General features: G+C 38.4%; 1 protein-coding gene across 2 annotated transcripts in view; it reads right to left on the bottom strand.

Moving 5' to 3' along the window:
- Positions 1-25468, bottom strand: part of dlst (dihydrolipoamide S-succinyltransferase) — a 31624-nt gene extending 6156 nt beyond the window's left edge. Inside the window, exons 1-12 of one of the 2 annotated variants that reach the window (XM_052146019.1) lie at positions 25337-25468; positions 18526-18559; positions 18379-18418; positions 17825-17886; positions 16719-16793; positions 16570-16625; positions 15512-15620; positions 12800-12955; positions 12380-12459; positions 11507-11604; positions 1399-1529; positions 561-634 (exon numbers count right to left, since the gene is read on the bottom strand). In XM_052146019.1, the coding sequence (XP_052001979.1) occupies positions 561-634; positions 1399-1529; positions 11507-11604; positions 12380-12459; positions 12800-12955; positions 15512-15620; positions 16570-16625; positions 16719-16793; positions 17825-17886; positions 18379-18418; positions 18526-18559; positions 25337-25399 (978 nt within the window). In that variant the 5' untranslated portion in view covers positions 25400-25468. The remainder of the gene's footprint in view (positions 1-560; positions 635-1398; positions 1530-11506; positions 11605-12379; positions 12460-12799; positions 12956-15511; positions 15621-16569; positions 16626-16718; positions 16794-17824; positions 17887-18378; positions 18419-18525; positions 18560-25336) is intronic. The other variant, XM_052146020.1, reaches the window with a different exon arrangement.
- Between the last annotated feature and the right edge of the window lie 1765 nt (positions 25469-27233).

Raw genomic sequence — 27233 nt, 5'->3', positions numbered from 1 at the left:
GCCCTTCACAACCATCTTTCAAAAACAACACACATTTTAATTGCACTTATTTTTTTTCAGTTTCATTTGAATTGTTAGTTAAAATAAATAAAAGATAAAGTTCAAAGTTTGAAATCAAGGTCTTGCTTCATTGTGCATTCTTAACCCTAACCCTGCTTAATGAAAATTACCTCATAGTTCCACCTAGTGTTCAACCAGCGGTAATACCGGTGTTTGTCGGTTTCCTGGGGAGTTTTTTTTTCTGCGACCAACCGACCAATCAAAACTTCTCATCGACTAACGTTTGGTCGACTATCAGGGGCAGCACTACTTTTTATCTACTATTTATCTTTCATAGTGGCTCACTTTATTAATTTTGGCCTGTCATGTGTTCAACAGATACAATATATTTTCAATGTAATTTACTTTACAAAAAATTTCATATCGGTGCATCCCTACTTATTAGTTTCTTTTGATTCTGAGGTGACATGACCCAAACATGTTTCATGAGATGAAACCCCTTGCAGTAGCTTTATAAGAGCATTATTAGAGGTCATGAAGTTATAATCAGCAGAAATTACCTTTGGTGTAGCGACTGCCACACTAATATCCACATAATCTCGATACACAATCTCTTTGGTTGTATCATCAATGACTGGAAAGATAAAAACAATAAATCAGCTTTCTTAGTATACACCCTTATACTGCCTAATCCTGATTTTAGCACACATTCATGTACTTTAGAGTTTGTCCTTAGTAATTGAAAACGTGTGGCAAATTGCAATTCAACTGATTTTGTTTTTAGTGTTTTTGAATAAAATGTTGATTTTTAATTTTATTTTGAATGGTGTGGAAAAGAAACTCTTATGAATAAACATTTATCATTCGCACAAATTAAACAGAAATGAGATGACATGACTTTTTTCAGATTTGTTGGACAGCAAATGTTCTCAGCAGAAACTCTGTTGTGTACATATGTCTTTTCTGAAAGCTGGACAAGCAGTTACATGTAAATATCAGATGAAGAACATGAAACAGGGTGACGCTTCTTGTGAGTAAATGACTCCGGGCAAATACAGACACATGCTGGCTTGATGAAAGTGTGTTAAATGTGGTGTTGTATGTAGGCCAAGCCAATGAGGTTCGCAATGAAACAGGCGTAAAGGTGATCTGTCAAATGTGTTCAGACTAGAAACAGACGACCACAGAGCCACAGACACTCACCAGAGGCTTCATCTGAAGTGGCAACACATTAAGAGCTGAACCAGCTTGAGGGTTAGATTCATTTAAAAAACATTTGCACTAATATAGTGAAACATGTCAAAGATCCATTAACGCAAGGACATTTTCAGTGCTCCTCACCTGTGTAGGGTGTAATCTGATTACAAAGTAATGTATTGTGTGTGTAGAGGCACGTACCAGCATTAACAGCAGGCTGATCCGTAAGGGCATATGCAGCAGCTTTAACAAATGCCGACATGAAGCCCAGTTTAATGCCATGTTTCTTCAGGAAAGCGTCTTTATATTGTGTCCTCATCTCTGTTATGTTGCTGTCATAGAGAAAAACAGGACAGTATTAACATGTAACACAATATGGTTATCTCACGATTCTGTTCGATGAGCAATACGAGGTTCACAAAACAATATATTATAACACTTTAATGACAAAGTACGACAGAAAATTGTGTTAATTTGGCATTACGTGGGGTTGGCGCCTGAATATTTAGCAATGATGTTAAGACCTCATGAAACAGTTAGGCCTCTTAGATCTTCATGTCGTGAACTGTTGGCTAAGAGGTGCAAATCAAAAGGCGATAGAGAATTTGTAGTGAAGGCCCCACGATTATGGAACAGCCTGCCCAGGGATATTGCATCTGCTGAATCGGTGACTGTTTTTAAGTTTTGTTTAAAAACTAATTTTTATAGAATTGCTTTTATTAATATGTGAACATGTGTTTTACTGCATGTGTTGCTTTTATTACTATGTGAACATGCTGGTTTAACTGTGTGTTTTTGATTTTATGTTTTGTGAAGCACTTTGTGCTTAGTCGCTAAAAGGTGCTATATACAATGCATTCAGAAAGTATTCAGACCCCTTAATTTCTTTACATTTTATGTTGCAGCATTATGCTAAAATGCTTTAAAAAAAAAAAGAAAAGATTTTTGATAACATTGCATATCACATTGACAGTATTCAGACCCTTAACTCAGAACTTAGTTGAAGCACCTTTGGCAGCAATTACAGCCTCAAGTCTTTTTGGGTATGATGCGACAGTCTTTGCACACCTGGATTTGGGGATTTTCTGCCCGTCTCTGCAGATCTTCTCAAGCTTTGTCAGGTTGGATGGGGACCGTTGATGGACAGCCATTTTTAGGTCACTCCAGAGATGTTCGATTGGGTTCAAGTATGGGCTATGGCTGGTGCACTCAAGGACATTCACAGAGTTGTCCCCTAAGCGACTCTTGAGTTGTCTTGGCTGTGTGCTCAGGGTCATTGTTCTGTTGGAAGGTGAACCTTCAACCCAGTCTGAGGTCCTGAGCGCTCTGAACCAGGTGTTCATTAAGGAGATCTCTGTATTTTGCTGCATTCAGCTTTCATGAAACCCTGACCAGTCCCTGCCTGGTTGTTCCAAACTTCTTCCATTTAAGAATTATGGAGGTCACTGTGCTCTTGAGAACCTTCAATGCAGCCAAATATTTTTGTAGCCTTGCCCAGATCTGTGCCGTGACACAATCCTGTCTCCAAGCTCTGCAGGCAGTTCCTTTGACCTCATGTGTTGGTTTTTGCTTTGATATACATTTTCTGCTGATAGACCTCATATAGACAGGTTTGTGCTTTTCCAAATCATGTCCAATCAGTTGAATTTGCCACAGTTTGCCAATTAAAGTGTAGAAACATCTCAAAGATGATCCAGAGAAATGGGATGCACCTGTGCTAAATTTCAAGTGTCATAGCAAAGGGTCTGAATACTTATGTCTAGTGTTGTCACGGTACCAAAATTTCAGTAGTCGGTAACGATACCCGTAGAACTTCCACGGTTCTCGATACCAATTTCGATAGCACAGCAAAAATATGGCAATAAGATAACGTGCTATTGAACACACCAGTTTAGTTATTTTTAACAATTTAATAATTATTATGTCCCATTTTTTTAGTTCATTTTAATTTCATCATAAAAATGGCGTCTAATCAAAGAATTCTTAAAACTTTTAACATGTGAAAATATACAATTTTTGCCAAACTTCAATTTAATAGCAGTCATGCTTGTGAAATATTGCTTTATTATTATTATTATCATTACTACTACTACTACTACTACTACTACAGTGAATATTACATTTTACTATACAGTTGTAATATATTTGTCACAATTTCTTCAATTTCAGGCATCTAGCTTTTATTATGAATCATGCTTTTATGATGTGCTTTTTGCCGGAAACTTCACTTTTCTAGATAAACCATTCGTGACACGGTCTAGTGTGATAATTGAAGACTTTTAAGTTACGTCTCACATCTCATCTCTTTACACTGGCCTTTGAGTCTGACAAATGAAATGTAGGACATAGTTTTGGAGTGTTTGTATTTTAAGTGTTTGGATTACTGGTGTTTGTGCAAGTGTTCATTTTTAAAATGTTAACATTACTTTGAAGCTCGGTCAACTCAGTTGTTTTAACTTTCAAGTTTAGTTGGAATTAAAGCACAATAAATTTTTTTATACATATTTTATGTAAATATATAATCTACATGTATTACGCACCTTAGAGTGGTTTAGTGCTCTGCTCGGTCATCTGATACAACGTGAATGATTCTCAGAGTAGGTGGAGTTTCTAGTGGATGAGCGGTCGGATTTATAAAGGACACAGCTCATCCACACTAAGATCGCAGCCATCAGAGGTTTAATAAAAATCACACTAGGACCGGTCATGATTTTTATTTGATTAAATGTCCATTTCAGTGTAAAAGAAGTAACAGAGCAAGTGAGCATTTTAAAGCTGTCCTGTGTCAGGCATACTGCATTGCATATTGTTTTTATTTTAGTATCAACTAGTTACCAAAGTAAGGGTATTTTTGACAACACTACTTTTGTCAATGTGATATTTCAGTTTTTCATTTTTAATTAATTATGGGGTTTGGAGTGTAGATTGATGTGAATTTTATTTATTTATTTGTTTTTTAAAGCATTTTAGCATAAGGCTGCATCATAACAAAACGTAATATAAAATTAAGGGGTCTGAATACTTTTTGAATTAACTGTAAATAAAATTATTATTATTATATTGTGACAAGGAGGGGGGCATAGCCACGCCCGGTGCTGAATTGTCCTAATCAGCCAGGAGGGGGATAAAGATGAGCAGGAGGCACCAGTTCGAGAGAGAGAGACATGCGGCCTTTGTGTTTGTCTGTCTGTGTTTTATGTTTCAGTTTCTTTAAACCATTAAAAGTTTGTTGACTGCTCAGCCAGTTCCCACCTCCTCCTTTCCCTTAAGCTGAGACCTTCCCAATACACTGTTGCCGAAACCCAGAAAGGAAGAAGGGTGCGCGGTCATGGAGTCCTCGCTGCTGCCGTCCGCCAGGAAGTGGAGGGGACGCTGCCGTCCGTCAGGAAGCGAACAAGCAATGACCATCTGCCAGGGGTCGGAGGACTCGCTGCCATCCACCAGAGGAGTGACTGTGGTCCTCCGGAGGGCGGAGAAGTGGTTGAGGACCAGCTGGCAAGTTTTTCTCTCTCTCTATATCTATATGTGAGGAGGAGGGTGGTGTGGCCGGGCGTGAATACCATTAAAAGTTTACATTGACTGCTCAGCCAGTTCCCACCTCCTCCTTTCCCTTAAGTAGAGACCTTCCCCGTTACATAAATTATAATTTATTTGAGCAAAATGTGAGCAAAACGCAAATTGGAATTTCAGAGTTTTCCAATACACAATATGAAAGTTCATATTAAGTTTTTCTCAGATACATTTGGCTATAAGAGAAACATTAAATATGATGGGTAGCAAAGGAACCCATCTCACTTGGTTCTATCTCCAGGCTAGCTCAGTGACATTTTTTTTGAGGGGAATATATATATATATTAGGGCTGTCAATCGATTACAATTTGTAATCAAATTAATTACATGGTGTCCCGATTGTTAAGTTGAGCTATAGTCTTGTTTCCACAGGGGGCCAATAGAGTTTGGGGGAGACGAGAGAGGGGGTATGAGGAAGAGATGTGGAGTGAAGTTAGTTGGTATGGTTGATGGAAATAAAAGGTTCAGACGAAAAACTTTTGCGATTCATCATTTGAAGTTAACGATTAATTAATCGCATATTCAAATATTTGCTGAGAAAGCCCCTCATATAACAATTATTCAATATACAATGATGAAATAATGATACATAGTTATCTTTAAATATTACAAATTATATATATATATATAAAATATTCAGATAATTAAAATGCATTACATTCTTGTGGCAGAAGAGTTCATCATTGATAACAATACAATATACGGCTTTATAATACAATGTATTGTTTACTACCATATTATTGATCATAAGTCAATCATTGGCACACAGTTCACAGCAATCCATTACACAAGTGAATTTGTCAATCAGTTGGAGATTTATTATGAGGGCTTGTTTAAGAACCCGTCAATTTACATCTGTGTCAGACATGATTGTGTAGCGTCTCGGGTGCGTTACGTCATAAACATAACATTTTTAGGTCACTGTTTCAAGTTAAATATAGTTTAATACTTAGAACACATCTTGAGATCCCTTAGATCGCATTTGCGCTCATTCGAGTGTTTTGAACGCAAGAACGTAACGCATTTCTGTGTTGTTCAGCCTACTGAAATGTTTTCTTCACTGCGTAAACTGTGTGTTGCTCATAAAGCTGAAATTTCACTTACTGCCCTCTGGAGTAAACAGGTGGTACTACAAGCTTGCATTTCTCCGGAATCTTCCTTATTATGGTCAGGGGGCATGCGATTAATGCGTTAAATTGACGTTAAAAGACGTTATTAATGAGTTAAATTGACAGCCCTATATATAAATACACACACACACACACACACACACAGTATGTATATGATGTAATGCATCTGAATTATTTGCCTTGTAATATTTATTATGATAGTTCATATTCAGTATCTTGCTTAATCTGGCTTTTAAGCACTTATTGGAGTAACAAGATATTATGTGTGGGTATGATTTGTGATGTTGAAACCCTGTTTTCAAAAGATTATTGGACATCAGGAGAAACTCAGGATTTGACATTAATTGTGATATTTCACGGACCACTGTCATTGTTATCGCGTCTACTCCATTAGGACCCATTTGCCCTGCAGCCGCTGCTGGTCAATTTGAACTTTTCTCAGAGCAATCTAACAAACTTTGTGTAACTGCTGGGACCAATATGAGGTGAAAATGTATAGCGATGAACTGATATGAACGAGACAACCGCGTAAGACCTAATGGGATAAATGGGACCTCGTCTGCCCCACCAATGTTGTGAAAGGATATGAAAATAATGTTAAACTTCTAAAACATGTATGCACTTATTTTGAATACAGTAAAAAAAGATTGAATATGTAAACTTAAAAACAGCCTGTTTTGATTGAACGCATAAGTCAAATATTATTGTTTGTTGTATGTTGAACAATAGTATAAGCACTTAAGGTGCACATTGCCTGTCTGAGGTTTTTTTATTTGCCACATTTCTCAAGCTTTAAAAGTGTTAAATGTGTCAGGATGTGTATTACATGGTCTACGTAATCATACAGGCCAATTGAATCAAGCTTTCTTTCAGAAAGAAACTACATATATTTTTTCACCATAAACCATAGATACTAACTTATTAACACACACTATTACATTATATAATGCTTAATAGATGATTAAAACAGCATATCCACCATTAAAAGCCACTTCTCTGAAGAAACGGTCACAGTAATTTCACCTATACATTCATATGAATTTTAACTTATGATTTATTTTTTTTATTTTTTTAAATCATGATTTTAAGGGCATGTTGAGTCAACAACCAAAATGAAAAATATTCACACAATAACCTGCCAGCAATGAGAAGACATCTTATTTGCAACAACTTGGTTTGAGTGGTTTATGGCATTCAAGGTAACTTTCCTTTCTAAATCAAAAATCTTCGATCAAGTATGTTGTTGACAGCAGTCTGCCCATGTTTGGAGAGTAAAAAATGAAAAAGGCTGGGCTGTAGCTCTTGGTAATTCTCTATTTTCCTGTGTCTAACGCCGTTTAGCCTCTCTGGTTACTCCGCTAACAGAATTAATGCCGTCCCAAGACACACGCTCTTTGAGAAAGGAGAGAAGACGCGATAAAAATCTTCACTTTCCAAAACCCTTTAAATCTTATTGGGTTGTCATAATAGGCCATAACGTTCCACACGGCTCACACGCAGCTCTCGAGGGATGTCCGGCAGATGCTCGCTGGCCGCCAACGGAGCGTGCTCCTTCATCTGCAGACTGTCCGACCCTGCGGAGTCTTCCTCTCACCCCATCAATGCCAATGAGATTAGAGCGGCTGAAAGGCAATACGGCCATTTGCGCTGGGGAGACGTCCTGTAAGTGTCCTCTTCAGAGGTGAGGGAGGGAGCACGTGGACATTAAGGTTTCCTTGTAAATTAATAAAGCGCATTTTACCCATCTTATCTTTGTTTTTACCAACATTAGGACCAAATATTTACATTCCATGCTTTAAGTGGGGATTTGGTTTCACAAATCTCTTCCCGTAGACCAGATTCCAATCTATAACCATTTGGATGGGCATTGCGGAGCTGATAATCAGGTTTGGACAATGAGCGAAATTTTCACTGGCCATGACCAGGCTTTACTATGTGTCAGTGGTTTATACTATACAGGACCAGGGGTCTTCAACCTTTCTCAGGACAGAGATGGAGCAGGACGAGATGGAGCCCCAGTTACATATTGTATACAATTGAGGGGTGAATTCACCAAACAATTGTGCCACTTTTGCACGGGGCATTTCAGCGCAAAAAGCTGCATCTTATTAGTAATTACCCACAATTATATTAATTTACATCGAGCCATTACCGCCAGATGAAAGCAGGTGGTAAAATGCATCACTGATTTTTTTTTAAACCAAGATCGGCCCATCCAGATTATTTTTAAAGTGCCCTTTAGCACACTTTTGCCAAGTATATGCTGCACTTATATGTTTATGCCCCACACAGTAAAATTACACAGTGAATTGCAAACATTTATCTGAATTGTAAACAGTTCTGAATAGTTCAGTTGTCACTATCAATGGTCATTATGACAATGTTGATGTGAACATTAACTGAAGCGCCTGACCTGAATCTGCGTGATTTTATGCACTGCTGCCACAAGATTGGCTGATTAGATAATCGCATGGAGTATTTCTGGGATTTCCACACACACAACAGTCTCTAGAATTTACTCAGAATGATTCAAAAAACAAAGTGTCAGTTCTGTGGATGGAAACACTTGTTGATGAGAGAGCTCAACAGAGAATGGCCAGACTGGTTCAAACTTACAGAAAGTCTACAGTAACTCCGATAACCGCTCTGTACAATTGTGGTCAGAATGCTATTCTCAGATGCGGGTTGGTGTTGTTTTGGCGGCACGAGGGGGACAATACAATTTTAGGCAGGCGGTTTTAATGTTGTGGCTGATCAGTGTATATCCAATACAAGCTCCTTAACTGCTCCAGTGAGAAATCATTATACTGAAATGATTTGATTACTGTCTTTGGTGTTTTGTTCACTAGTAATTAAGCAACTGTATGATGATGCAGTTAAACTTAAATTGCTCTTATTAGTGGTTTTGTGACCAACATTAATCTGATTTAAATTGGGATCCTCACAGAATAGTGCTGGGATGAGTGACTGATGAGATATTGAGAGCACCACCCCTGAGAGCGCACGTTGAAGGGAGTGAAGCTGAAAGCGCTCATGATCACTCAAACTGTCTATATCACTGCACACAATGTCTGATTGTCACAACATCACGTATATGCAGATTTGTATTTGCATGTTTATTTGTTGTTTAATTCGTTTTTATACCCGTTTGCAGTATCTTTATTCTCTCCTTGCTTATTGTGCAATTACTACCGTAATGACTCTAGAAAATGGGCAACTTAAAACTCATAAAAGTGTAATTCTTACAATTGTTTTTAAATAACTAAGCATATTGCAAAAACGATCGGCCCTAAATCTAGGCAAGACCGGCCAATCACTAATTTAAGACTAAGATTGGCAGATTTAGCTCGGTGGCCGATCGATCAGTGAACTGGCATAAATCCAGATGTGCGGTGTAGTCAAGAGCATGTTAAAGAGATAATTCAGTTAGTCAACAGCCTAGTTTCCATCCACCTTTCACGCTATTTTGTTATCGAGAAAGTGAAAATGCGACATTTGCCGCCTTATGCCCGTTTCCATTCAAACGGCCGTTTATCGATAAAAATGGTGTGCGTGATGACGTCATGCCTAAATAAACACTTTGTCGCATACGTTTCGGTTTAGAGGATAAGAAATCTGCCCTGAAGCCATTTCCATTCAGAAATGCGTGTTTATCACTAATTCGCATCCCATATGTCGCAAATTTTTTCCTCCGAATTTTTGGTAAAATGGGGAGATTATTGAGACAATTTGTTAAAATTAGCCAGTATACGGTCATTTTAATTTGACAAATAAAAGCAATCAGAAGAGGAGGAATTGTAATCAAAAGGGAGCAGTTGCCCTTCTGATAGGACTGTAATATTGGTCCTGATGTTGCACCTATTGCAGGTTGGCACCGGTTACGAGCTGGCAACCTGTCGGCAAAAGTACTGGCGGAAACTTTCATTCTCAGTATAAGGACCATCATCAATCGATGTGTATTTGATGTGTGCACGGCTATTAAAGAAAAACTGATGTGGTGTAATATCAGGGTATACATATGATACATTTTTGATATTCAACATTTTGAACAATCATTAATCAAAAGCATCACCATCACAACTGCATTATGTCCCGCATATTTCTCCAGCAACTTTTAACCACCAACTGAACTTGATAGTCATCTAATCATAATGCAAATTTATATTTTCTGAAGCAGTAAATGCGATCCGAGCTACAGAGGGTTATATTTAAAGTATTTAAATGTTCAAAAACTCATTTTCTGAAAGTGAACTCAATATTCGAATAATAGTTCTGATAGTTTATAGTCTTGAAAAAAGTGCAGAACATTCTGAGAACGTCATTCAGCCAACTGTTTTCATCAACAGAACAGGGTAAATCTAATTTCAGTTTGAGAAAAGGCATATATAGGTCTAGAAAAAATTTCATTTAATACAGGGGATTTTGCTGTCATTTTTTCAAAAGTAGACTAAACTATAATTTAATAGAATTGGACTGTAAGTGTTCAAAAAAAAAAAAAAGCTTTTCACCTAGCATTGTGTATTTATTTTTAATTTAAAACATCTTTGTGCACAGAAATTATAGGTTTTATGTTTTGTGGGCTAATTCCGTGACTACTGTCTATTATTTTGAATGGTGTGGAAAAGGAACTTTAATAAATAAATGGATGGATACAGCGATTCAATTAATCACAAACAGTGGCCATTCATTTGTTCAATATACAGCAGATATTTGTGTTGGCACCCCTGGAAGTGTCACGTTTGCAGATCGGCTCTATATGCCGTAAAGATCAATCCATAATCACGTACAATGAATTAGCTTTCAAAACTGTCACCATGATTAACACAGGCTAATGATTGGGGCTAACTCTGTCATGTGACACTACATTTTTGCGTTAATGCCAATTTTATTATTTTTCATGACATTTGATGTATCAACAGAGTTTATGTGCTTGATTTAAACGGAAAAATATTATGTCGACATTTGTGACATCCTCTGTTATAAAGCGAATCAGCCTGCAAGGTCGGAATAGCGCAAGCAAATTTCATTCTGCAGTGTTTTTGTGAGCACATTTGTGTTGTTGCCTGATCTGAATAATTCATTTAGTGAATCATCAGCTTAAACAAGCGCAGATAGTGCATGCATATAACCAGATCTTTTACCGGGTGCAATTCATTCTTAGTGAATTCCTCCCACCTCAAGTGTTCCCTATGGTACGCAAAGCAGATGTGCTTACTTGCGCAACCCTCTACTGCAGCGCTGCTCACACAGATCTGCAACACGCTATCAGCGACTCATGATGAGCATGGTCGCGCAAATGGTTTGTTCACTATCCACGCTTCTGTTGACTAGTGCAGTTTCTTCACACTTTAAAATGTTTTACCATTCTATTCAGTTAATATCTAAATAAACCAGGATGTGTGCTGCGAATATGAGGATTCCTGCAAGAGGAAGATTTGGTATGCATGTGCGAGGGACCTCAACATGCTAACGGACTTTTAACTAAATAAAAAACATAGCAGTACCACCGCAGACCCCTTGTTGAACACCTTTGGTAGGTATGTCCAAACCTTTAACTGGAGCATTAAAAATGTTTTACATATTGCCAAAGATTTCAAAAAGGAACACACCTCATGTCCACTTCATTGAATGTTGTCAACATGGCACAGGTGGTCTGAGCTTCCTTCAGTCTCTGAGCGATTCTCAGCCTCATGCGGTTCATTTTCACCTGCAATAAAAACACAGAATAAAACAAAGCTATGGAGATGATAACCAGCATATAAAACAATACTGCATGCATTCAATTATGTCTCTGTGAAATGAAATGCATTCAAGTTGGGTTTAAAACATCATGCTAATAAACAACAATTACACAATTTGCCATTTCATACTAGCAAAATTGTGCACACTGATAAGGGAGGGTCTCAATATCATTGCTCCCAATTTTGGGGATAGTCTCTCAAACCCCCTTTAACATATTGAAATTAAACTTGCCACGTAGAGTATTACCACCATAATTCCCGGAATGTAATTCCTAAATGTGAATAACTGCCTTCAAACTCATTCTTCTCTCTATGCATTAGAGGGGTGCATATATGGGCACATGGAGTACAATGATTAAAACATTTACAAGGTCAACTTCACATCTTTTCAAAAATCATTTTTTGTGACTCCTGCTAGTTTGTTGAATCTTCACTAAAATTGACAAAGATTATATTGAGACCAAGCCTCATTAAAGTCACTAATTGGATTCTTTGCTCCAATTACTGGTCAAAAAATATACAGCTGGAAATTCCTGTACTACATTCCCTATATTAACCACCAGGGATGATATGACCAAAAAAATTAAATCGGATTAATATTACAATGTGCTTGGCCCTAAATTATTCTTTAATGTGCTGAATGATTAATTAGATTGATGGTGCCAAACCTAAAACAATCTGAAGTACACGTGCCATTGTGTTTAGTATAATATGTTAATCATTGAGTGGGTGATGTCTCACCCGGTGTTCTGATCGGGCCGGTTTGGCTCCAGTGTCTACAGCCGTAGTTGCAGGAGCTGCAGTGGGTTTGATGGCTGAAACTGCACATAAAAAGATACATTTATGATAATTCTGTGCCATCCTTGAAGTATAGTACCTCAGTGACAAACATCTGACAATATATTCATTAACATTTAGAAGTATCATGCTAGATCTTACTAGTTGAAATCAACATCATAAGCAGAAAGAAAACCACCCCAAACTACAAATCAATAGTGTGGCTGATGTCTGTTGAGGCCCCTTTACAAGCACTTACTAAAACATCTGAACTACAGGAACGTCACTGAAGTGTTGTTCAATCACAAAACTCTTGATTATGACTTAAAAGCTATTTTAAACTTAAAGCTCTTCAAGTGAAGTGCCTTAATGACAGTGACAGACCTGGTTTGGACTGGATGGGTTGTCCTGGCACAGGGGGCACCGGGGGCATTGAGGTGGGGATGTGCCCGACAGCAGCAGCAGGAGGTGGTGGTGCAGCGGCTGATGCAGGAACTTCAGCTGCAGGAGGAGGTGCTGTCGCTGTCTTAGCCGCTACCGCTGAAACATTAAACAATGTCAGAGTGTAAACCACTGCAGCAGAAAGTGTGTGTGGTCCAAATAATCACTTATTTATAATAATGACCACTTCCTGAGGTGGAAAGACGACAGGCTGCTTGATTTATGACTTGATGGTTATTATGAAGATGGAAAACATGATCATTTGAAAATAATCTGTAAAGGAATATTTCAAATTAAAATTGTCATTATATCTTCAGTCTGTTTCTTACACAAAGCTAACGTATGGATTCAGAAGAATTACAATATGGAGCACAAATTGTATGGACCACATTTATTATAGTTTTATGGTGCTGTTGCTTAAAAGCTTCAGTCCCCCATTCAATGCAGTTCCATGGAAAAGTGTGACCAGCACAGTTGTCATACAGTTAGAACAACATGACAGAAACTAGGAATGGGCGATTAATCAAATGTTATTTTCAATTACGATTTTGGTGTCCAACGATTATGAAAACAAAATAATACAGATAAAATGATTATTGTGAAGCATTCCATTTTGCAATGAAACTCCCCAGCATTATATCTTTATAGTATCTTTTATTCATGTTCAAATAATAAGGAAGCGGGTTATGAAATAAACTGTGAAACTGTCATTTCTCTGTGCGGTCAGCGGCATGTCTATGAGTTGCTTGAAGTGACCGAAGAATAGATTGAATCTTGTCGTGGCTGATGCACACGCTGGCGGAGGGACGCTCGTCACTCAGACACATTTGCAGCAGCTAGACTATAACATGATGGCTCATGACGTAGTGAATCATAATATGTGTCATGTTCACTTTGTGTATCTTATCATGAAGAAAATCTGCGACGTGCAGCTCTATTAAGAAGAGAGTTTTGTTTTTTTGTGAGTTGAAAGTGAACAAAGGTGAGAGAGTCTTGGCAATTAAAACACTGGAAAAAAATACGTTTTTGATGAGTCTTTTTTGGCTTATTTTCCAAAATAATATCTAAAACTCGTACAAACAACGTACATTTACTTTAGGAGCTATAATGTGGAAGACAAAATTGTTATCGGAGAATGTTGAATACAATATTTAATCAGGGCTCGACATTAATGTGGAACAAGTGTATTTTTTAAGGGGCTACAGAAAGAGAATTTTACTTGCCCAATTTGAGAAGCAGACTTATTAAAACGTCAAAAACGAAAAAATAACTGGCTCCATGTGTGATAGCCTAGGCCTTTGTCACTTATTAGAAAGTTCATATTCTTATTCTGCTGTTGAAAGTAATCCAGAGCACATCATTTTATAATTCACTAGTGATCTAGTAACAGCTGCGCCCTGTTTGATTGACAGGTGGCATATGTGTGTTCCAAAAATGCTCACACTAATGCGCACCTGAACGGTCAAATACATTTCCAACTGCCGCCAAAATGCCCATCTTGGTGAGGTATTCATATAAACACAGAGAGTGATGTCTAAACTGAAAATAAACAGTAGAGAAAAAAAGCGGATTTGTATTAAAATGTCGGGTTTGTAAGTATAAATGTAAGCTAATAGACCTGCTGCTGTCTAGTAAGTCATTATAATAATCAAACCTCCAGAACAAGAAAATGAGGAAACACTCACTGCTCTTGACTGAATAACTTTAGTAGCTTTAAAAAGTATGAATGTATTATAATCATACAGTGAAGACCAGTAGTAGTTTTATGTTGCATTTCATTCTGAATGTTTCCTTGAATACATGAAACTGCTGTTAGAAAGCAGTTTAAAAAAAGCACAGAATTTTTAATTTGTATAATTTGTTCTATTATTTTAATCCATTTCTATTCATTGCCAATTTTTATTGTTATTTTATTACTGACTGTTTACTTGGCTTGAATAATTTCTTTACAAGTTTTATTTAAATGTTTAATAAATGCATGATGTTTCCAAAGTCAATGAGTAAGTGTGTTAAATAATCATGATCTCAATACTGACCAAAAAAAAAAATCATGATTATGATTTTTACCATAATCGAGCAGCACTAACAGAAACTATTGCTTTAAGCATTAAAGGAGTATTCCGGGTTCAATACAACATGCTCTGCACAGCATCGATTATTCTGACAAACAAAAATTGTGTTTACAGTGATGCACTTGCATTAAGTATCCAACTCAAATATATAGCACAGTGAACAGACAAATACCACATGCTTCCACGCACTTCAACCCTTTCATTTCATTACTAAAACTAATCAGTTGTGTTTTTACGCACAAGCTTTAGTCAGACTAAATCTGAACTGGTCTAAATTTTGTGAAGTCAGACCAATGAACCTACATAATGCAATTGTAGCTTGGCTTTGTCCAACATGTATACACCTTAATTGCATCACAATTGGCAAGAGGTGACGTGAGACGTGCATTTATCACTTCCACAGCTGACATGCTTTTCAAATACTCGATTACTAAGACTGTAGCTCGATTATAACTGCACATGTAAACATACTGTTTTGAAAGTATATCCATTCAACTTGGAGATTAGTCTGCCAAATGTCTGAATGTAAATGTAGAAAAAGAGAAGCGTTCAAATCTAGTGGTGCACAAATCACGTGACTGACCGCCTTTCTTGAGTCTGAACAGAGGAGTTCCTCCTTCTACTTTCCCACCATCAGGAACCAGCAGCTCTTCGATTACTCCTGCAGCGGGGGAGGGCACCTGCACCGACGTCTACATGATGGAAAAGAGTTCACGTCATTTCATCACTGTATATATATTTACACGAAATCAAACACAGAATACACAAAAATGTCTGTATAGCCATGGATTGGATGTTATCAATCTGCAAACATTTCAGGATGTTCCATAGCAATGAATTGGAGATTTCCATAAACTGAACAATTTTCAGTCAAATGAGCTCATGAAGTGGTAAAAAATGGAATAGAACTTGTGACATTATTAATTGTAATTAAAATTATGTTAATAAAGTAATTGAGAAATATTTGAAGGAAACATGCCATTGTTTTCACTTGTTAATATTTATATTATTATTAGGGCTGTCAATCGATTACATGTTTGACTGAATTACATGATATGCCAATTCATTAACCAAATTCATTGCATGTATAAATACTTGGTAAGAAAGGCCCCCACATAAAATTACTTTAGTATATAACAATTAGAAATACAATATGTAATTCAGATCATTCAAATACATTATTTAATATACATTGTATGACAAGTAAAGCATTGAGACAATACAAAAAGAAATGGCTTTAGAAGTCAAAATAACAAAAGCCTCTTTTTGGCCCACCTATGTCTATTTTTAAATGTTGGTCTTTACTCACTCTCACTCATAAAAGCTTTTTAGGCTGCGCTGACTGCCCCATACTGCCACAGATTCATAAAAACCAATCAAAGGTGGTACATCAAGCTTCATTTGCTCCATGTTAGGAAAATTCCTTATTAATGTATTATTTCTCATAATTCATCGCACAGTTAACACATTCAATTCAACTGCATTTTACTTTTTGCAGGGGTATTAAAAGTGGTATCAACAAAAGTGCAATTGTTCACGGCTACTGTTAGCGACTACTTAAATTGTGGTATCGTGCCAACCTTAATAACATTTATACTACTCCCTGGAACACACACAGAATGACAACAGTTCTGCTCTTACCTTATCAGTCTCAATTTCACACACAACCTCATCTTCAGAGACAGTGTCTCCTACAGCTGGACAGAGAGGTGAAACAGGGTGAATATGGTACAAGCAGGACCGATTTCTCTGAAGCTCAGCTGATAAACACAAAAGAGGCGTCGTCTTACCTTTCTCCCACCTCACGTCTCCCTCTGTGACAGACTCTGCAAACGCCGGTGTGTTAACTGTAATAACTTCATTCCCTGAAATGACATCAGAAGTTTGTCCAGAAGTTTGTCAAGATGATCACCGAAACCTTTATTACCTTTATTATTGTGTTATTATTTATATATGGTATTATTTAAGATTTGAATGCCTAAATAGCTAATTGACTATTGGGTAACATTTTCTAAGAGCCTGCGCTCTCTGTGGCGCAGCGAGTTATTAAAATGTGATTACGAAGACAAACGTTTATTGAATGTCTTTGGAATAACATGCACTGATGAATCGATCACAATAAGACCAGGAATATGAACATGACTACACGTTAACTTCTCATCAAGACATAAGTCCTTTTCTGTTTCAGTGTAGGCAGAGTTTTAATAAATCAAAGTGCTTTTTAACTCCTGGTGTCACGAGAACATAAAACAAGCAGAAATCTATTAGGCTTGTACAGTGCAACATTTTTGCTCGCATTTGCGATTCAAAATATAATAGGCGGTGACAATTTTGAACCTATTTGCAGGTGTGCGTTACGTGTAATTTACGCTTATGAAGAGCACTGCAATAAAGAATGTGCACTAAGTTTGATGTCTGCTACACTTTTCACAGATCTCATGCACCCAAACTTTAGCGCGCCTTATTAAAAATCTTAATATTATGTTTTTTGTTGTTGTTGTTTAATTACATAGCAGGAATTAAGGAAATTTTCTGTGGTGGGCACAAATGGCCAGTCAAAGAATTTACGAGGGTGTTGCAGCAACATAATTTAACTTACAATAAATATGTATTATAATACAAATATTTAATTATACCAAATCATTAAAATATTATATTGTACCAAAATTGTAATAGTAAATTACAGTGATAACTAATTTAAAAATAACAAAACAATTTCGAGCACTCAGTTCTGCATGCTAATACATTTTATTTTTGTGCCAATTAATTATTTAGTTCAATAGCACCAGTGCTAACACCTTACAAAACTGTACAACCATGTCTATTACTGATTACACAAATCTTGTCTCAATCAAACAGGTTGCTGTTAAGATGTAGTGCACAGGCAGGTACATACTGCGAGCTGCAGTTGTGTTGAAGTATCTGATTTGACAGACACTTGACCGGGTCTCACATCTTCTGAAAATCAACAGCAAATATTAAATATCACAATTCAATCCACGGAAATATTTTATTTTGGATCTGCAGGTTACACTGTTCCAGAGGTGAGTGAGGCGCCTACATAGACAGCATTATTTCAGACATCATATGCATGTTTCTGACACAAGGGCTGATTAAAAAGGTAGGGAACTTACTTATGCGATAACAGAGGCAACAAGAGAGACTTTTATTACAGATAATATTTCATACAAAACAAAAAAAAGCATAGATAAAAATGTATTACTTTATCTAATATTTGTGTGTACTCTGTATTTTTTATGTATATTAGAGTATTGTGGCTTAACTTCAAACTGTTGAAATAAACAGCGCATCGAGTGTCTCGATGTCTATATAAATAGCACTCCAAAATGCTCAGAACGTAGGGCAGCTGACTAGGTTTTAAAACAGAGGAAGTGCTTTCTCAGTTCTGGGACAAATGAAGTGACTCTTTCTGATTTTGCTGATACTTACAGACTGTACTGGAAGGAGACACACGGACTAGCTGATATACCTGGAGGAAAAATGAGAGACAGGTACATCTTATCAAGTTTATTTGCTTTCATATGGCACTGCCAGAAAAAAAGAAAAGATATGGGACCTAACAGATGCACAACTCACCTGATGTAGTCCGTCTTGCAAAAACACTGTTACCCTGAAGGAACAGAATTGTATGAATTAGTCAGGATGCAGAATAAAACACTTTTCGATCCGTGAGTGTATTATATCTTAAACGTATAACTACAGAAGTATTAAAGACCAAAACAAACATACTTTTTTGTATTTTCATTTCTACGGCCCTACGTGGTTAAAACCCAGAGAGATTTGGGGCTCTCAATGTTGTTCTATGTGAAAATATTTCAATTGTCCATTTTCAATGTTTGAAAAACCAAATGTGGGTCACATGGTATGAAGCTAGTTTTCTTGTCCAACAAAACAAAGGTCTGAAGTATAAATAATGTAGAAACTAGAAATGCACTTTAATTAATACACTTAAAAACGATAATATCGAAATCCAAAAATTCATACATTTTTAAGAATAAGCGACACATGTGATTCTTCAGTTCAGTCACATATGTCTAAGGGTCCCAGACTAAAATAAATAACTACAGAAATATTGGCTCCAAAACGCCACGTTATAAGTTGTCGAATTAAACACAACAAAAACAAAGTTAAAGTTTTCATATTACAAAATTAGTCAACAACATTAGATCATCAACGATCGCATGTTAATGTGATTTTTCAGTTTTTTATTTTTAATAAATTTGCAAAGATTTCAAACAAACTTTTTAATATTTGAATACATTTGAAAACGCGCCAAATATCATCTCGACATCAAAGGCATCAGCTATTTGCGATCACTCTGACCATCGTCGATCCCCGAGATCATCGTCTGTCGGCACAATCCTAATGTGCATTTCTCTCCATAAATTAATGCAATGTTCAAACTCTTGCTGCTTTTTGGAACCATTTAGTTTTTGTCACATTTGCAACCATTTTAGTTGGAGCCTGGATTCCTGTATCTAGTTTTTAGATTTCACAAATGTTTACAATATTTAAATGCACAGTTGACATGCTGCCTTCAAACTGCCACCAACAACTAACACACTCTACCAGTGCAAAATAATGAAGCCCATTACAGAGTAACAGAGAAAATGGTTTATCTTAGAGATGTTTCAAATGTAGAAACTTGTTTTGTCAGTTTAACAGCACATGGCACACACAACATTAAACTACAACAGTTCTCATCAGTGATGCGACAGGCCATTATAATGAGGCATCAAAGCTGAACACATGGCCTGAAGTGCAGTTGTGCGGTAGTGACAGGTTACTGACTGGGCCAATGGGGCCTGTGCCCAAGGGCCCTTGACAACCAGGAGGCCCTTGACTGCCTGGGAGTGCCCTGGGCTTTAAGACTGCGCAATCTAGTTTGGTGATCCCCGCTCGAAAACCCTTAAGGTGCGTACACGCTGCGCGTGACAGCGACTCCATCCCATTCATTTTCAATGAGAGCACAGCGACTTCCGGCGACACGAGCTGTCGTGACCATTGGCGACTAGATGTGGGCGTGTCCAGCGATGCGACAAAGTTGAGACAAGTTCAACTTTATTCAAGAGCGACTTACGGAAGCGACAGCCAATAGGAGAGACGACGGGAGAGCTCACGTGATCCTTCTCTCTCTCTCTCAGCTCCTGCAGTAATGGAAAGATGGATGAAAGGCTAATTCTTGCGGTTAGAAATTTTCCAGTGCTCTATGATATGTCGCTTCCCACGTACAAGGACATTTTTAAGAAAAATACTGCGTGGAAAGGTGTATCTGAGACCGCGGGGATTTTGCGGACCCAGACAGACCGGCATTTGCATTTTCGCCGCAGATAAACAGCACGCCTTGTTTCTCATTCATCTTTCATATAAAGCATTTTATGTACTGATTCCATTTATAGTTAGTCTTTTCCCTCCAAAATGTTTGTTTTTAGAGGCAAGAAAAGAGATTCACTGTCAACAGCAATGGAATGACATCCATGAATGTCATTTATAAACGTTACTAGGCATCCAGTAGTGGGAACGCCCACTAGCGACTTCACCACCAGCCACTGGCGACCTGCAGCGACAAAGTCACTGGCAGTGTGAACGCAGCTTTATGGGCATGAACAACGAACACCCTACCACCCCCGCTCAACAACTTTTGGGTGGAGGTGGGCCCTTGGATATAATTGTCCCCAGGGCCTTTGCTAGTCATAATCAATCCCTGGCTGTAGTGATAGTCAGGGACAGATGTGAGTCACATGATCAATCTCTGTGAAGAGTTTAACCGAGTCTGCATGCTCAACATAAAGTAAATAAGAGCAACACGGCAAAGCTGCACAGACTTTGACATCTACAAAATGAATGGGAATGATTGATTAAGCCTAAAGTGTTTGTAAAGAGTAAAATAATGGTAGTCAACATGATATGCCAAGCAGTTTGTCATGAAATGGTTAATTACAATTATCACGCATGCAGATTTGATCACTACATGGAATATTTGTCAAATGTCAAAAATGCTAAAGGTCGATTACATTTTTTTGTTGTTGAAAAAATTGTAAAATAAAAAATGATGTCACAATAGTGTTGTTAAAATTCCGGTACCGCGGTGCCAAGTCGGTACTCAAACAAAAAATTATTTACGATACCAGAATTTCTGAAGGTACCGGGGTACCGAGTCTACCCGGTACCCATGCAGAGTCAGGAACTTTCGAACGCTCACAACAAGCAAAAGATGGCGACAAGCAAAGCTGTTGCTGCGGAGCCTCAACTGAATCATGTCGAAATGAAAAGTGGAAAAAGCCAGGTTTGGAAATTCATAGTTTAGGAAAACATCATAGATCAGCAAAAACCAATTTGTAAACGCTGCTTTTGCAATTTTCTGATGAAAGGATGAAACACATCAAACTTAATAAAGCACATGAAAGACAGACACCTGGATTTATTCAAGCAAATAAAGCAGGTGAGTTTAAAAGCATATTATAATTTGCATTAGGGCTGAAACGTTTAGTCGACATTATCAACGTCGTTGAAAATACAAAATTGACAAGAAAAATGTTCGTTGTTGAATTGCCGTTTGATCTCATTTAATGTAACATGAAATCACAATAAACTGTAATGGTAACGCGTGACAGCAGCAGTTCACGTCTGATGGAGGAAGAATTACACAGATCAGTCCAGATGCACTCGAAACTTTCACAGTTTATTTTATGTTGATCAAAGTATTAGGGAATGACTAAAAAAATTCCCGTTGTGGAATAAACGGAGGCGGAGCTCTTTAAAGGAAACATCCTGGCGTAACATCTTAAATTGCTTTATTAAAGTTCAAATAATACAAAAGCAGATCATGTTAATAACTATAAATTCAGAAACTGGCATTTATCTGTGTGGTCGGTGCCTCTTCTATGAGTTGCACGAATGTCCCGATCTAATGGGGAGAGATTGAAACAACTCCCGGCTGAGAGAGACTCTGCCTCGGTCGCTCCTCCCTCGCGCACGCGATTAATGCAGCTAGATTAGAACTTATTTAATCATAATATATGTCACTGTGCATTTCTTATCATGACGTAAAATTGGCAATATGCAGCTTTATTAATAAGAGAGCACTTTGCACATTAGTTTGGAAATAGTTTTTTATTCATTCTATTTTATGCTTTTTTTTTTTGTACTTGGTAAAAACTTTAATTCAAAGTTGCAAAAGTTGAAGCAAATCTTATATAAGTGTTCAAAAATACTTTAAGCATTTATTGTTCAGTTTTGTTATAATTAAAAAAGAATATATTTAAATTAAAGTGTTGCTCAATGGCATATTTCTGTTCTTAGTTCTGCTGCTAATGTTTTGTAGACTTTGTTACTAAAAGAGTGTTGTTTAGTAACCTGTTTTTGTGTTTTACTTTGGTACCGAAAATGGTATCGAGTACCGTGAAATTTCACTGGTATTGGTACCGAATACTGAAATTTTGGGACCGTGACAACACCATGTCACAGTGCTAAAAATACACTACTTTTTATACAAGTTCTAACCTAAAAGGTTGACTATGAATTTTTATTTTATATTTAACATACAAGAGGTCGACCGATTTATCGGTTTTACCAAATATTTGGTGCCGATGATTGCTTTTTTGAACGGGTTTCAGCAAAAATCTGAATTTGGAGTCAAGTCTCATCACCATCACGGTTTATTGATTAATTCACGATTATAATATTAAAAGTAATAAAAAGACAAATGATAATTGACAAGCCATTGCTGATGATCTACTACTGATGAATTACTGCTCATCCAGTGATTATTAACCCATATGACAATGTTTACTTTACAGTGCTTCTAATGTAAGACTGCTTGTTTTATTTCCCTTTTGTCTTTGTGAGAGCTGGAAGAACAGACTCTTAGACTCTTCAAAATAAGAGACTCCACTGTATTTCTGGCTTGTATTTAGTTAAAAGTCTCACGTTATCCACTAAATCTTCTTTTGCCTGCACAATGGAGTTTTGCAGTCTCTATTTCTGTGCAGTCTACTACTTTTTTTTTTTTACATTAAATAGATTAAATCTATTTTAAAAGTATCATTCGATTAATCGGTTATCAGCCTTTTCCACCAGCTTAGTAATCAATAATGGCAAATTCCTCTATTGGTCGACCTCTTCCCAATAACTCTGATTACTGATTTGTCACCAATATAATTTCAAAACAGTTTAATATTCATATGAAACAAAAAGTCTCACGTTGGACTCACGATGGAGTGCGTACTCCAGGTAGGGAATGAGGTTTTGCCCCAAGTGAAGGAGTTCAAGTACCTCGGGGTCTTGTTCACGAGTGAGGGGACAATGGAGCGGGAGGTTGGCCAGAGAATCTGGGCAGCGGGGGCGGTATTGCACTCGCTCTATCGCACTGTTGTCACGAAAATAGAGCTGAGCCGAAAGGCAAAGCTCTCGATCTACCGGTCAATTTTTGTTCCTACCCTCACCTATGGTCATGAAGGTTGGGTCATGACCGAAAGAACTAGGTCGCGAGTACAAGCGGCCGAAATGGGCTTCCTCAGATGGGTGGCGGGCTTCTCCCTTAGAGATAGGGTGAGGAGCTCAGTCATCCGTGAGGAGCTCGGAGTAGAGCCGCTGCTCCTTTGCGTCGAAAGGAGTCAGCTGAGGTGGTTTGGGCATCTGGTAAGGATGCCCCCTGGCCGCCTCCCTAGGGAGGTGTTTCAGGCACGTCCAGCTGGGAGGAGGCCTAGGGGAAGACCCAGGACTATGTGGAGACATTACATCTCCACACTGGCCTGGGAACGCCTCGGGGTCCCCCAGTCAGAACTGGTTAATGTGGCTCGGGATAGGGAAGTTTGGGGCCCCCTGCTGGAGCAGCTGCCCCCGGACCCGACTTCGGATAAGCGGTTGAAGATGGATGGATGAAACAAAAACAAGTAATGTTTTTACACACTAACTGTGCTAAGACAATATTTGTCTATTTTTAATAAGTATTAATTCATTGTTATACAAATGAATTTCAATTGTATAACACATTCCTTGACTAAATGGCACTTAAAAAAATACAGAATGTCAGAATACAGAATAATCAGTCCTTCAGCATGTGCAGTGTTATTATATAGAGGTGACAGCTTGACCTCACAGATCTTGTGTTTATTTATAGTCATTTCATGACGAACACATGATATAATTAATGTAAATGAGTATAATGTGCTGTAAACACTAATTTGTGTGTGTTGTGAGAGTTCAGTGTGTCTGTGCAGTGTGAGTACAGTGCATGTGTGTGAAGTGTGAGTAGTGTGACTTCAGTGTGTGTAGTGTGAGTGTTGTGAGTAGTGTGTGTTGTGGGAGTACAGTGTGTGTAGTATGAGTGTTGTATTGTGAGTGTTGTGAGTAGTGTGTGTTGAGGGAGTACAGTGTGCGTAGTGTGTAGTGTGAATACAGTGTGAGTTCAGTGTGTGTGTATTGTGAGTACAGTGTGTGTAGTGTGAGTTCAGTGTGTGTAGAGTGAGTGTTGTGAGTAGTGTGTGTTGTGTGAGTACAGTGTGTGTAGAGTGAGTGTTGTGAGTAGTGTGTGTTGAGTGAGTGTTGCGAGTAGTGTGTGTTGTGTGAGTGTTGCGAGTAGTGTGTGAGTACAGTGTGTGTAGCGTGAGTGTTGTGGTGTGAGTAGTGTGTGAGTATAGTGTGTGTAGTGTGAGTGTTGTATTGTGAGTGTTGTGGTGTGAGTAGTGTGAGTACAGTGTGCGTAGAGTGTTGTAGTGTGAATACAGTGTGTGTATTGTGAGTTCAGTGTGTGTAGAGTGAGTGTTGTGAGTAGTGTGTGTTGTGTGAGTACAGTGTGTGTTGAGTGAGTGTTGTGGGAGTACAGTGTGTGAGTGTTGTAGTGTGAATACAGTGTGAGTTCAGTGTGTGTATTGGGAGTACAGTGTGTGTAGTGCGAGTGTTGTGAATACAGTGTGTGTGTTGTGTGAGTACTGTGAGTGTTGTGGTGTATTGTGAGTACAGTGTATGTTGTAGTGTGAGTACAGTGTGTGTATTGTGAGTACAGTGTGTGTTGTGTGAGTGGTGTGAGTACAGTGTGTGTTGTGTGAGTACAGTGTATGTAGTGTGAGTGTTGTGGTGTATTTTGAGTACAGTGTGTGTTGTGTGAGTACAGTGTATGTAGTGTGAGTGTTGTGGTGTATTTTGAGTACAGTGTGTGTTGTGTGAGTACAGTGTATGTAGTGTGAGTGTTGTGGTGTATTGTGAGTACAGTGTGTTAAGTGTGAGTACAGTCTGTGTTGTGTGAGTGTTGAGTACAGTGTGTGTGTCCTGCTGCCCTTGGGCCTGCGCGCGGCCTACCGCTCTCACTATCATTATCCGCATTAACGGCATTATTATGTTTATTCCGTTATTCAGCGGGACACAGACACGTTAAACACACACGTACCTGTCGCAGGGCGGTGATGGAGCGGCCGAAGCTGCGGGTGAGACAGCGGGAGTGAGTGAACATGTCTTCGGTGAGCACCGCGCGCACTACAGCAGCTCTCTCAGCACGAGCGGAAGCGATGCTCCTGCTGCACACCGGAAAGCGCGCGGAGTGGACCATAATGAGTCAGAAAGAGGGGCGCGCGTGGACTGTACCATGTCACTTTTCAATGTGAGTCATGCTGGCGAGTTCGTTGAAAGTCAACAGTGGAGGATTTTAGCATCAAATTAATCTATCTAAGCCTATGAATATTATTCAAGAAATATTATTGCATATTTGATCACTTTTAGCACTGTGGACTATCGTTAAATTTTTTTTACACTCATTGTACAATTATTAGTGGTGCTTGCCAAAGGCAAGGCATCACTATTGTAATCTCACATACTTATTATTTTTTTTTATTTTTATATCTCCGTACAAAACTTCGGCACCTAACTCGTCCCGCACCGTTTGGCGTAGACCCACGAATGAGGTGTCAAATCGAACGGCCTATTGATGACACGTGTGCTATGACTTTTATAAGCGATCGGGGGTACGGTATTTGCCCCAGGGGCAAAAAAGCGGCCGGAAAATCCCATAGACTTAACATTGCGACAAACTTTGACGCGTCACAGCTCCAAGCGAGGATTTCGCAGAAACGTGTGATTCGCCACATTCGAAGAGGCTGGCAGGCTCTGTAAGAGCATACCTCAATATGGGGTAAATGTTGCATCCCTGGGGGGCAGGAGCCGCCCAAAGTTGCCCCCATTGACTTACAATGGTGTAGGACGGCCCATGAAATGACATGGCATAGGGATTTTGTATAGGGGGCGGGCTCATTTTACTCAGACGACCAATCAGTCTCTCAGGATCATTTTGAATCTATCAAGCCATGCCCTAGCAACAATTTAGAGCACCTTAGCAACAAGTCCCATATACTTCTAATGAAAGAGATCAAAGGGATCTCTATGGATAGAAGTGTCATAGAAACACAAGGGTGGTCTCGTTTGACTCTGAGCAGCAAACAGCCAATCATGAATCACCTCAACACTTCCTAGCCCCTCCCTAGCAACCATTGTCGAACACCTTAGCAACCAAAATCCATACAGGGATATCTTCCATTCTGAATGTCACAGAGGCATGGGAGTTGGTTTATATCATTCATACTGACAAGCAGCCTTTGGAGATTCATGATTGGCAGCTGCCAAGCCACTCCTTAGCAACTACACAGAGTACCCTAGCAACCGAGTATCAAATCACATATTTCTGCACCAGAAAATCGTACAGACTTCCGGGTTGATTTATTTCAAACAGGATGGCAAGGAGACTTCATTAGTATCACTATGGTAACTGCCTAGCAACCAGATTGGGTTACTCTAGCAACCGAGCAACAAATCACATATCTCTGCACCTGAAAACACTACAGACTTCCGGGTTGACTTATTTCAATCAGAATTGCAAGGAGACTTGATAAGTATCACTATGGTAACTGCCTAGCAACCAGATGGGGGTACCCTAGCAACCGGGTAACAAATCACATATCTCTGCACCAGAAAATCAAAGAGACTTCTGGGTTGATTTATTTCAATCAGGATGGTGAGGAGACTTGTTAAGTATCACTATGGTAACTGCCTAGCAACCAAATGGGGTACCCTAGCAACCGGGTAACAAATCACATATCTCTGCACCAGAAAATCGTACAGACTTCTGGGTTGATTTATTTCAATCAGGATGGCAAGGAGACTTCATAAGTATCACTATGCTAACTGCCTAGCAACCAGATGGGGTTACCCTAGCAACTGAGTAACAAATAACATATCTCTGCATCAGAAAAACGTAGAGACTTCTGGTTGGCTTATTTCAATCAGGATGGCAAAGA

Source organism: Xyrauchen texanus, chromosome 16 (assembly GCF_025860055.1).
Source record: "Xyrauchen texanus isolate HMW12.3.18 chromosome 16, RBS_HiC_50CHRs, whole genome shotgun sequence".
NCBI lineage: Eukaryota > Metazoa > Chordata > Actinopteri > Cypriniformes > Catostomidae > Xyrauchen > Xyrauchen texanus.
The sequence above is the reverse complement of the archived record's forward strand: the minus strand, read 5'-3'. Positions and strand labels throughout refer to the sequence as shown.